Source organism: Aplidium turbinatum, chromosome 7 (assembly GCF_918807975.1).
Source record: "Aplidium turbinatum chromosome 7, kaAplTurb1.1, whole genome shotgun sequence".
Lineage (NCBI taxonomy): Eukaryota > Metazoa > Chordata > Ascidiacea > Aplousobranchia > Polyclinidae > Aplidium > Aplidium turbinatum.
This window is the reverse complement of record NC_137478.1, coordinates 1186235-1200099: the sequence shown is the minus strand read 5'-3', so window position 1 is coordinate 1200099 and position 13865 is coordinate 1186235. Positions and strand designations below refer to the sequence as shown.

General features: G+C 38.4%; 1 protein-coding gene across 1 annotated transcript; it reads left to right on the top strand.

The window, feature by feature from the left end:
* Positions 1–1271: 1271 nt before the first annotated feature.
* On the top strand, positions 1272–10915 carry LOC145774495 (uncharacterized). The gene is made up of 7 exons (XM_082585752.1): positions 1272–1579; positions 3971–4128; positions 4370–4525; positions 4725–4956; positions 5863–5997; positions 7374–7530; positions 8315–10915. Exons 1-7 carry the CDS (start codon positions 1449–1451, stop codon positions 9197–9199), a joined length of 1854 nt encoding a protein of 617 aa, XP_082441878.1. The 5' UTR covers positions 1272–1448; the 3' UTR covers positions 9200–10915.
* Positions 10916–13865: the final 2950 nt, after the last annotated feature.

Here is a 13865-nt window from a genome sequence, read left to right as displayed (position 1 = left end):
AAAAAAGGTTGATGTGCTGAGAAACCAAAGAGAGAAGAACATGTCGTTATGTATATTCTGCGAATTCTAGTAGGCGGTTACCAATGCCAAAGCCAAGTGCTGTTTGCTTGCGACCAGACTCGCTTCTCGTATACATTTGTGCTTTGTTGTCCGCAGTGGGGACGCAATGTGTAGTATGGTACTTTTACACGTAAAGGTCGTAATCTGTTAGTTTTTAGAAGTGTTTCCGCATCGGTAAATTGTGTTGTAACCGCAGGGTAGTGCAGTCTATGAATTGGTGTAGTGTACGAAATGGAACTTAACAGTCAAAGGTAAAAGCAACAATTTTATACAAATGACAGAAACGTTAGAAAGACCATGATCGCCAACATCTGTATTAGATCAGGCACATACTCGTCATCATACGAAATGTGTATTGGCTTCACCCTACATGTCCAGAAAGGATCGGTTCCTCATCTTTTGTTCGCCCTGTGCTCGTTATTCTACAATCGTTTGCAAAAAAGTAACGAAAATTTGCGCAAAAAAGACACAAAGAAATAGAAAGTTCGAAAGCAAGTAAAGTGCAGTTTCAACGTCAGCAAAGCAAACAAATGGAGTTACGAATGTGCAGTGTAAACGAACGGTTTTGTGTAAAACCAACAGTGTAAACTGTAAATGAACGAACAGAACAAGCTGGTTGCTATTGGGCCTCAAGGTTATTCGGTGCTGCCAGTCCTTTCTGAATTATATTATGTGTAAATATTTGATTTGTTTCTTGTGTTGGGCAGATAAAAATATCTCTCTATTGGCTTGATGATGGTTAGAGACCTAAGTTTAATACAAACTGAAACACTTTTTGACAGTTTTCTGATAAAGTTTGAAATTTGAAAATGTCAGTCGTCGCTCTACATATGTTTGAAAAAGTAATAGTAAAAGTCACTGGACAAATATTTATAAAGTTCAAGTCCCCTGTTACTGATAATCGTCATGTACGTACCTGCGATTATATTGGTCACGAGCAGGGCCGTGCACACAACATTTTGTAAGGGTGGAGAGAGTATTCGATTCAAATTATTTTGCAAATAGAAACACCTTAATATCTTCAAGTTACACTAAAACCACTCAACTTTAAATTAATTTTCTAAAGTATTAAAAAAAAATACTATAGAAGATGGAAAAAATGACCCAATACCCACTCCTTGCGTACGCCCCCTCACGGCTGGCCAAGAATGCTGCATGCTGGAATGATATGAGCGTATCACTGCTGGCCAAAAGATTGAAACAGATTGCTTCGGTAGATTTAAATTATTGGCTTTAAATCTTTTTCAAAACTTTTTTCGGAATATCTTCCATGGTCTTCAATAACGATTTACTTGCAGACTCGATAGACTAGCTGTTAAATGAAGTGACGTCAACCTACATTGGTGAAAAGGAGTTAAACTCCGCTAAGGACTAAGGAGGCATTAGCGATGCATTCCTTCAGTCCATTCATCGTCACAATCACGATTCTGATCATCATAATTGTCTTTATCTGCAACATTGATGCAGCGGCAACAGAACCATCAAAATGTTTGCAACCTCACAGGATTAACTTTGAAACGTAAGTTTGTATGAAGTGGCGATTTTTATGCTTACTTAAATAATATTTTGTGAATTCAAAAGTTGTAAGCACAAGTAAGGAAATGTTGTTGCCATTAAAATTATGTTGGCGTCTATCCGTATTTATTTTACTTTTCATGTCATTATATGAGAATCCTCAGTAAAACTAATGTCATAATATAAATTGTATATTTTATTTCCTAAAAAGCACAATAGAAATCGCCAAGTTACTTATAATATGGTTACTTATAATATTACTTATAATAGCACGTAATTTCTTTTTTGCATTAAAAATTTGTCTTCAGATTTAAAGTGCTTTCGATGCTTTAAAATTTTTGTATGCACAAAAGTAGTTCAAGTAATTAACTAATTAATGAACATTTTACGCAGCACATCGGCATTCTATACCCAAACAATGCGAACATCGGTGGTCATTGTCTCTGATGAACAGCTGTTTCGGCCGTTTGTGCCCATACCATGCTCGTTCTGACCATATGTTGTAGAACAGTAGTTTTCAAACTTTTCCCTTGCGACGCATTTGAAAAAGTTTACTGGTCTTGCTAGGCACCCAGCGATGTGAATTTCTGCAATTTGTATTTATTCGTTTGTGTTCTACCTTTCATTTGTCTCACGGCAAAGTGAAGTAGAATTGTGCTGTATGATTGTGAAGTCATAATCATTGCTGCAGTATCGTACTAATGAGTTCGAAGGCACGTGTCAAAGGTTAATAATATGCAGTGGGTAAGCTTTTTATTACCGCAAGATAAGTTTAGAATGCAAACGGAATCATTGTGTAACGCCTTGGACAATTGAAACGACGCACCGGGGCGTCGCGACGCACAGTTTGAGAACCTCTGTTGTAGCCCACCAACCATACAAATGGTCTTGAACCTGATATGGTCTGTAATGGCTTCTACAAAGAACTTACCCGATACCATTGAGCAATCCTCATAAAAAAGCTTGTTCACATCATCTGATCCAAAACTTGGTCTTCTGACTTCAGCTTTGAAGGATTCTTATATTTCATCGTGTTTCAAATGGCTATGCAAATATTTAGTCAAGTAATCGACGGATTGGGAAAGTAAAATTTTTCAAAAATTTGTGACATACGAGTCTTGGAGGAGCTGTCTGGCCAAAAATTTGACATAAAAATGTTTGAGGAAACAAAAAAGAGTTAGATTATTATCAAACAATAAAAGTCCAACGCCAAGTTCTTCTCGGCAGTCGAGTGTAGCATGAATTCAGCAATAGACACGTGTTTCGCCCATGAGGCTGGGCTCATTAGTATCCTTCCCGTTTTTTTTCTGGATCCGCTGCTGCATTGTCGGCATAGCCTATTAACTATTTTTTCTATAAAATATTAATAATAATAACAATAATAATAATAATCGTGTTTTTATTTGCGCCCATTGCGATAACATACAGTACACTGCGATCACAGATGCGATACAACAGACGACAGGAAGCAGCGAAGTGACATGTAGTCTTCGAGTCAGCTGCTTATTAAAAGTTGTTTACTCTTTGCTAAAATGATGAACGTAAATTTTTTAACAATTTTGCGGCCCTAAACATTATCTGATCTTATTTTTAAGAGCGACCACTAAACATAGAGGTCCACTAATGGATTTCGAGGGGGGAGGGGCGAGATGGTGCTCACACGGCCCTGGTCAGAGGTCAGGACAGGAGAGGCAATCCCGAGATGCCCAATGATACACGCTTTGCTGCTGCGTCTTTGTGATCGCCATTTGCTCATGCAAGAGAAAACAAGCAAAAAAAAGAACGAGATGGTTGACGCATCCTTTATTTTTGTTGGACAACTGTTCAAGCAGATTGTCATGCAAGTCACTGACCGTTGTACAAAGTTCTTAGAAACATAGATAGGATCATACTGTTTGTTTTTTGTCGTATCAGGATCACGTTCGGTAGTTAAAGATTTTGATTAAGTGGACGGGAAGGCAAGGAAGCCAATCTTCATGTCTACCTTCAGGCATGCCTTAAAGTGTCCTGCTAAAGACACAGCCGCATGCTCTTGAAGGGTGTCGAACCAGCGTCCTCTCGAACGCCTGGGCTCTCACTACTCGACAATGCAACCGATGATTTATCAAATTATTGATTGTTTGTTTGTCGTATCCAGGCTTATACCTGGTGGTAGAAGATTTAGATTAAGTGGACGGGAAGGCAAGGAAACCTATCTTTGTGTCCACCTTCAGGCATACCTTTAAATGTCCTGCCAGAGACAAATTGTTGATGTGACCGATTACATTGGCCAACTATACAACCACTATGAAAACAATATTTATACAATCATGGAAGATGCTGTTTAGTACTTTGTCGCTAGAGATGTAGAGATGTATCCTGCACATCAGATAATAAGCATTTATTTGATTTCCAGTTGTTCTTTGGATTATATCCTTATGGCGATGTGGTGTGACAGCACTAACATAAGCAATGTGCCCCACCATAAAAGTTCAATCATTGAAACTCAAACTCCTGCAGTGAGAGCAAAGAGGATTCATTTGAACAACAGCTGCATATCACAACTAGACCCAAGTGAGTTTGTAAAGAACATGGGACTTCAATCTTCATCTCCATGACTGGGCTTGCTTGATGATTCAAACCCTCTGTAAACTCTTTCAAGGTTGAGATTTATACAGTAATTTAAAAAAGAACTGTTTTCAATCTTGTTAAACATGACACGAAACAAATGAAAGTGCTTCGGTTTCCAAAGTTTATTTACGGCTTCCATTATCTATTGTGATATTCAATTCTAGTTCTGCGTCTTTGTTTACAGTTTTGCTCGGGCACTACAAAGACTTGATTGTTTTCAACTGTGACGACAATGAAGTGACGACAATCCAATCTAACACCTTCAGCGGCAATACGAACTTGGAGGAAATCACTTTATCAGACAACAGAATAAGCAATCTTGCTCCAAAGGCTTTCAGAGGTAATATTTGATAATGTTTGGATCAGGAAGCAATTTCTATATTTCTCTACTGATTAAACCTTAATAATTAGTTTCAATAAATACAACAAAAACAAATTTACTGAAAAAGTTTATTTCAATATTTTATGCTTGTTGGGGTTGTGAACAGAATAATGATTCGATTGAATCACATTGTTTTGTCATAATGTATTTTTTTCAGGGCTACAGAAACTGACACTACTCGATCTTAGAGAAAATCGTTTGACTCGAATCCGAAAGTACGATTTCCGTGACTTGATCAGTTTAAAAACTTTAGACTTGTCTCAAAACAAGATCGAGTCTATTCACAGGAACGCGTTCATGTTCACGAGCAACCTCCAAGTGCTCAGCTTGAACGGAAACCGAATGAAGACGATCCACGATCTTCTCTTCAGCGATCTCATCCAACTAACGTAAGCAACTTCCTCTTGATCTTCGGATGCTGCAGCTTTGAATCTGGTTCATTTCTTATCTCAATTTTTAAGTATATTTTAATAAGTTGAAGATGCTATTATCACAAAGAAATCTATTCGTCAATAAGTTATGGAGATGAGATTGTTCATTGCATTCAATGAATGCAAATTGGCAGTACCAATGTTTAAACGTCATTTGTTTTTTCGCTTAAATGTTTTCATCTCTGTTATGGGCTCTTGTCTACAAGCTTTTGCGTGGTGGACATTTAAAGGGATATTAAAGGAAAAACTTGACTTGGCGATTGTACACGTTCTTTTTGTTTAACATGCTACCATAAAACGATCTTCAATAAAATTTTGCCCCATTGCGGTCTGATCAGCTTTCCGCGCGTGCTTTTGTCAGAGCTTTCAAAACGGGAATGGGCGTGAGCAGCGAAGCGTGCGACTGTACAGTCTACGTCACTATAGACTAGCAATCAGCTGATGGCGCAATAGTTGTTACTGCGGGTGATTTAACTGTAGGCTATCTATGTATGTACATCAAAACATCAGATTTCAACATCAAAACATCAGATCTGATGTTAAAACATCAGATGTGGTCACGTGGCTTTTGTTATTGCTGTCGATAGTGACGTATTCTAGAGCAGTGTTTGCACTTTTTAGTCATTTTGAAAAAAATTAAAAAAAAATGAAACATTGGACTTTGGGCCTTGCCATGGTCATTGAAAACAATTTTTTTTGGGTAATTCTTTTTAAAATGTATTCTTGAATGTTCAGTTTACGCATTTTTATGCTTAATTCCCGTTTGAAAATTTCATTTACTAGGCCTTTAAAACTGGCTGTGGCTGTCAATATATCTTTTTTTTTTGAAACCTAATCAACAACGTCATCATTAAATCTTCATAGAACTCTCAACCTCGCATCAAATCATCTTGGAAATCCAAGTCCTGGACTCTTCCGTTCCTCCAGGATGATTTCCAACGTGGACCTTTCCAACAACAACATTAGTTGCATTCCAAGATCATTGTTCAAAGAGAGAACGTGAGTATCGCTCTGCAGAACAATCCAGTTGTTTAACCAGGTTGAAATGTCAGAAGATATCCTCATCCTCATGGTTCAGCTATCTAGCAAACGAGTTTATTATTACACTGCATTGATTCAATGTTTGTACAGTAGACATTGATCATTATAAAAATAGAATAATTTGTTGGGGAGGAGGAATCCAGACTAGCTTCAAACTGATGTTCAAACCTTCGAGAAACTATTTAAGAGTCAAATGCGCCTGATCTCGCTTGGTTGGGTGGATTGAATATGGTACAACTACAATCTGATGATGTGGTCTGCGGTCTATTTCTCAGCTCCATATTTGCCATAAGAAGAAGCCCATTCGGAGCACGGTTGAAGTGAAAAAGCCAGATGCTCGGAATGAGACGGTCAAGGCACACCGACGCCTGTCTCGGAAGGACAAGACGAAAGAATGAAAACATACAGGAAAAGAACCTGTTTGAATTCGACCACCATTTCAGTTTACTATTATGGTCAATCTAATTAGCCTTGAAGATGATTTGTTTGGGAGCCGCACAGAGCAGAAGCTAAGACTGGTCATTATCAGTCACATGACCAAGTAACGAGAGCCCTGGTTCGACGTTCGTTAGGGCGTCGGTTCGACACCGCTCAAAAACATGTAGCTGTGTCTTTGGCAAGACACTTGAAAGCATGCCGTTGATTGCGTAGTGGCGCTTCTTCGACTAGTAGCTTTTGATTTCTCTCATAAGTATGAACAATACGTTGCTCCAGAGAAAAATGCTCACAGCCCTTCCAACAGCCTACAGAAATGAACTGAATTATAAGACGATCTCACTGGCCTCCTCTACAGTAAATCATTCTTTATGACATCACGTAAGCACAATCGTAGCAATTATGACTTTTTTAATTGGATTGGGCGCGTTGTCTATATAATCTGTTTATAGTTTTTTCAAACAAGAGAAAATTTATCACTTACCCACCAATCGCAAGCCAACCGAAAAATCTTGTGGACCCCTCGATGGGTCACAATGAACCCTCAGGGGTTCATGGACTCCCAGGTGAACAACTATTGTTTTACAGCTTTTGAAATAATTATAAAATGAAGAAAAAAAACAGTTACTGAAGTTGAAAAGTGCAGTAACAATGTTTCCCCTTTCTTCCTAATCACCTCTTAGCGTTACATAAAATTCTTAACGTATTTTTAACTTCAATTGATGTCGCCGCTGCGTCTATTCAACCACGGTTGGTTATGCATTCGATTGTTGTAGCATGTTGCGATTGTTACGCAATTCAATTGCTGCCCGATCACAACAAAGAACTGAAGTGTGGACTTTGTATTTGCAAAGTTGCAAGTTTTGGATGTTACATAAAATAATTCTTTGTCTTTCTAGATCTGTCGCGGTGTTTCGAATACGTAACAACACGATTGGGATTCCCCAACCGGAGTGGTACAGGAGCGTCTGGAACAATCGACAGTCTCATCTTGTTGGTTCCGATTTGCTTGGCAACAATAAATGGTCGTGTGATTGTGAGTCTCACCGATACAGGGTGGGTTGCTTTGCATTTGTATGGACAGTGCTTGGGACTGAGAATAGTAAATTGTCAAAAGCCACTTTATTTTGAATTGCTAAACCAATTGGAAAATCAAAACTAAAATTCTTTGATTAAAACCGTTGTAGCCTACTCTACAAGTTTTTTTTACTTTGGTCTACGGCCGCAACATTTAGAGAACCAAACTTTCACGGCACACTTTCTCTCTCGGCAAACAGTTTGGGAAACATTGATTTATGTTTTTGCAAAAACAAATATTCAAGTCAAAATTTTATACTTTCCACATTCGGCTCTTTTCAAATTCAAACTTTGATTTGAGACGACTAACCAAAAAACTTACGTATACTGCGATCAGATCTGTGCAAAAGCTAAATTAAAACTTTTAAAATGTGTGGTTTTTTTAATATATCAAACCTTCCTCGATACCAAAATCTGTGACGTCATTAACTTTGCTTCCATAGCATCAACGTCTAGTGTCGTGGCTTTTGTGTCGATTTAATTTTAACAAAACCAAAAAAAGTTGTCGAAATAGAAAGGCTCAATATGTCGTAATCATATTACGCAAGTGATTGAAAGCCACGGTAACAGCTGCCTGAGATTGTAACCATAGTATTGTTATGTTACAGTGACTCAATTCTGACGAAGTTAGGTCTCTATCATTGCAACCAGTTAAGTTTGATATGTTTTTTCGAGTTAGATGTTGTTTTGGAATGAGCCAGTTTTATAAAAATCAACTTTCAAAGTTGTAAATTTAACTTTTATTGTTTATTTTCGATTTTAGGATTTTCTTTTGACTGAAGTAACAGATGAAGACTGGAGAGCTATGTTGGATGTTGAATGTTTCTCTCCTCCTGATTTGCGCGGAGAGAAACTTAGCTCTTTAAACAACGATCTCTTCACTGACTGCAAAGTATCAACTCAAGAATGCAGTCAAGAACAATCGGATACTTTCTATGATGATGATGATGATGACGATGATGATGATGATGATGAGGAGGATTTAGATTTTCTTCAAAATGAAAAACATCCCGTCTTCTTGCAACAATTGTTTTTTGTTGAGCCGTTGAAGACGACTACTGAAGATGCAGCAGCGACGGACGCCCTGAACATACTTAAAGATTCAAAGACAGCCTACAAACCTGATTACTTGCAATGGAGTCCGATGCTTGTTGTTATTGTAATTTCACTTTGTGGTGTTGCGGTTGCGGTGGTTATCCGCTACCATGTCAGAAAATACATAAAAAGAAAAACAAACGCATTCATGCCACTGAACTCTATCCCAAACAACAGCGATACAAAAGTGGACAACGACAAAAGGGACAAATACATCAAGGTAAACAATGACAACTCCACCTTAGACAGGGGATCTTTGTATACGAGCAAGGTGGAAAACAGGGACAGTGGGATTTGCGATGACGTCAGCTACAGATCAAATCGGCAACGAACCATGTCGGGCGGAAGTGACGGCAGTGAACGACATTTTAATGGCGCGATCCTGAATTATGACCAGACAAACTTCCAAACAGATCCCAAGGCTTTGTTTTCTCTTGGAAGTCCAGGGAACCAAGCAAGCAACATCACTCTTCCCACCATCCATGAGACTGCAACTCCTCTTCAAGGACTCAAAGATCCCCTTCTTCAATCCAAAGAAAATAGCATCCTCTAAGCTAAGGAATCTAAAATTGCGTTTTCAGCAATTACTTATTTTCACGTTTCTTCAGTTGTGTCAACGTTAAACAACGTAATGTTCTCGTCTGTTCTGTCCATCTGACACCCTAACTTTACAGCTGACCTCATACGTCCTGTCAAAAAAATTCTCTGTTGAATCTTTTAAAAAATGTAGCCTACATCTATATTCCAAGCCTGAGTATATGAAACTTGATCTTTACGTTCAATCTCCAAGGGGTGGCTTATGACGTCACTTGAACTTATTAAGGCCTGGTGCGTTAAAATTTGTGACGGTATGGAGTCTTAGAAATGTGATATTTCAAATCAAGCTGTATGGGCTCATCTCGTTGTCGCTTTTGAAGAGTAACAGACGCACTTGGCACACTACAACACCAGACAACAATATAATTGGTCAGCTTTGATTCATTGCGTTGCCAATTTGAATTGATTCTTCTCCAACAAAGCTGGTGATCGTTCCCAGTCAAGTTCCAAAGAAGGTGTATTGTAAGAGAACCCTGTTCCATGTTGCGCTACCCAGTAGTACTCTGTTTTATTCGTATCAATTCATTCTAGCAAGGCTAGCGAACAACAGCTTCTTTTGTTCTAGTTCTAGTGGTTAGTTTAAAGTCCGCCCCGATAGCTTAATTGGTTAGCGCGTGACTTCTGGAACGAAGAAGCTTCAAGATCAAGTGGCTCTGGTTCGACTCTCGGGGTGTGCGCTTGATCAACGCTCGTTAAGGACTGCTCTCCATTCATCGACATCTACTAGATGGAATGATTTCCCGGCAACAAGACTTCAACAATCGGAAACTGTGTATAAAATCCTCTACAAGTATGCGAAGCCTCTACAAGTATGCGAAACTGCCAGGATTAAGCTCTTCAAGAAGCTTTCCCAGTCCGAAGATAAAGATTCAATCAATCAAGAATCTTTTGTTGTGTATTTTGTTTCAAAAAATTACGATTCGATCATTTTTCTATTGTTAATGCATTTAAGAAAACTAACCGTCTTAGTTCAGGTGTATTGTAAGATAATTCTGTGCCCTGTTGCGCTACCCAGTAGGTCTACATGTATGCCAAGCATCAACACCCCGTGCAAGCTCATATGGTGCCTGTATTGTGAGTTCATTTTAATAATGCAACTTTAAATTTATACATTTTTTCATTTTTGTTAAACTTTTTTGTTTCTGTGTACTGCTGAATTTAATTTCGCGTGATTCCCCATTGTGACGCAATTAACGGTTCTTTTTCTTTGTATGAATCTTTATCGTCTTCACTACTCTAAGGGTCGAAGGGCTTTGCCTTTTGCCACCCTGGAGCAGTGGCGGCGACTCTGCCCAGAACACTAGATGTTTGGGCGAGTGTCGAGCAGCCGCTGTAAGTGTAGCAAAGAGGAACATACCGCAGACCACACCATCTGTAACTGTGCCATCTACCATGCGTCAATTGGTGTGCGTGGTCTGCGTAAACTGGATAACGAATTAATTCAATGGCTTCTCGACACCTGCCCAAACGTCTAGAATCAACGGATATTAATCAGTAACAACTTTAATTCACATCGATTAGCTGGATCGTGGCATTCAACTCCGCAGCGATTGATTTGTGCTTTGTAAAGGTGCCTATATTTTTAATTTGCTGTTTTCCACCTCAATATGTGTACTAACCACTGTATGGCGTAAACTATTTCTATTTAAATTAAAGGAAGTAAGACACTCTCTTCAATGGCTTAACAATTTATTTCAGAGGTCCCACTCGGCATAAAATCATAAAAAATCATAAAATTTTGCTTGATTTGGAAAAAATCATAAAATAGCATAAAATTTAGACACAATCATAAAAAATCATAAACTTTAGTTGTGATGGAGAACCGAGCATGTAAAAATCAAAAAAATTGATATAGTGTGATGTGTAACAGTTCCAACCATGTACCACAACCACGGCGAACTAGTTATTTGTGTAACGATTGTGATTTAGGGTAACATGTGGTTGCGTATTCAAGTCCAGCATTGCTTGTGGAGCTGGAATTAGAAAAGGACCGTAGCTAGATACTTTAATTGCACGTTTTCAACGTCATTAGACATAGACAAGTAGACACTGCAGGCCTCGAAATTTGTATTTTTTTAGTCGGTTAAGCATGTCTTACCGGACTGGCCCTTTCAGCGGACAATTAATATCTCAACCGGACATATTTTTTGCATGTAGATTTTGCACAAAATCACACTACAGTATTGTGTAGAAGATTTTCTACAACAGAATATCTCTGCAATGGTTGATGGTTTAATTAACAGACCCTGAAGTATACTGCAAATAAATCAGTGCGTTAATGACAGTCGTGTAATGATGCAATAAACACAATTGAAAACAACAATCCAAATTTCCTTACTACAAAAGCAACTACGATCACTTATTCCGTGGTTTTCGCGTTATAGAATCGTTGTGCCAAGCGATTACTGCCGGCGCAGGGTCGTAAATCTCCAGCTCAGGACCGTCCAGACAAATTCGCCTATGCACGTGCGGAACCCAGCTGAGACTTGCTTCTCTGTGACGTTTCTTTTTAACAAACGATCAATGTAAGGCAATAATCCTCATTGTTAAAATTAGAATACATATCCTGCCGAAAAGTTCAGACAACTTTATTTCAAGGCAACATTGCAAGACGTTGAAATGATGTAAAAATGGCTACCGTACTTTTGCCATCAGCTCGTTAACCACGCCACTCTAATGTGATCTTTAAAGCAATTACCTGTACTATTATTGTTTCAGCTCCGTATTTGTTCGCGTTAAACAAACAATTGTTACAATTCAAATTTAAAATATATTTTAGCTGTATTAGATCTATTTTTGTTAAGAATTTTGCGGCGGTCATTTATGACCGACCAATGAGTCGGCTTCGGCAGACATTCGAGGTCATTCCGGAGGTCATGTCCGCCATGACCGCCGGATATTTCGAGGCCTGCACTGACAAGATTTCAAGACATTGCAGTTATTGTGAGAGAATGTTGAAAGGATAATTTGACAGCAATGTCTTGGGAAAAAGCGTAGAGGCATTTGCAAGCAATGTGTTACTCAGGCCTCGAAATTCAAGGCAGACATGTCCTTAAATCTTGAGTGAGACTTGTGACATTACTTCTTGCAGGTTTTTTCTAAGCAAAAAACTTCAAGTCAAACATTGCATCCACCCAGAGATACAAAAGGATTTCAGAAGCATTAAAGGATCTTTTGATTGAAGCTTATATTTCATTTGTATCATTTGCTTCTGATGACTTTGAACGGTTTTTAGTCCTATTCCAATGTGAAGAGGCACTGATTCACATTCTTTACTCAGCAATCTGCTATCTGATCACTGCTTTGCTTAGTAAGTTTATCAAAAAAAGAACATATCCACAGAGTCAGAAAATCTTGTGCTTGATGTCACAAACAAAGAACTTCAGAAGCTGTTGAACTTGATTGATGCTGGAACACGAGAAAAAATTTTAGTCAGTGATATTGCAGTCCTTACTGAAACTGACAAGAAGAAATTTAAATCTGACTGTCTAAACTTTTTTGTGGTTGCTACAAGTTACCTTTTACATCATTTGCCATTACATTCATCTGTTATTAAGCAGGCACAATTTTTGCACCCAGAAAAAAGAAATGATGTTGGAGCTACAACTTCTACCATCAGTCTAACTTGGACGGTATCCAATTGCCTTGAAAAGTGCCATGCAAATGCTGTTGCAATTGATGTATCTGTTTCAAGAGAAGAGCTTTATGATGAGGCAAGACTGCGGTGGTTACGGTATCAATCTGAGGGTATTCTAAATGAGCTTTACAAAAAGACTGATCTTGAAAGTAACAAATACACCAATTCTCAATCTTCTTACTGGACTCAAGCACTAATCAAATGTGGTATAACAGTAACACCCCTACAAAAAGTGTCTTCCTACAATAGAATTGACCATTATTAGACAAAAGTTGGAGGCCTGTTAGATGATGCTGAGATAAAAAAAATATCCGCAACTATTTAGTCTGGCGAAATGTTTTCTAACATTAAGTCACGGTAATGCCAGTCCTGAAAGAGGTTTCTCCATTAATAAACATTTGATTGATTCACATAGAAGTTCTCTTAAAGAAATCACAATTGTTGCACTGAGAACATTGGTAAAGATGTGAAGGGTGCTCGTGCAAAGTATATGGCTGACCTTGAGCAGGAAAGAGCTCTGGAAGAAAAATTGGGAAAAGAGAAAGAAAGTGCTCAGGCTACTGTTGTAGGGTCTGCTACTATTCGGCGAGTCCGATTCGGCAAGTTCGATTCGGCGAGTTCCCTATTCGGCGAGAACCTTTTTCGGCGAGTGCCCTATTCGGCGAGTTTTTGAAATTTTATTTTTGAAAGGGAATTATCGGGTACCGTAGCCTAATTATAACCTAATTGCCGTTTTTACATCGTTAAAAGTTGAAATCGTGCAGAAAGGAATAAAAATAAATTGTTTGAACTATTAAATTAAAATTCGTTATGTCAGTTCAGTTGTTTTTATTTCTGACCATCATATCAAAAACAATACACGTCAACATAGCAAAGGTAGAAGCGACAAAACGCGAACGTTAAAACGTGCTTGTGACCGAAGTAAGTTATTGAGTTGAAAGAAATTTGGCACTGTCGCAACACCTTCAGAAAAATTTAAGAAATG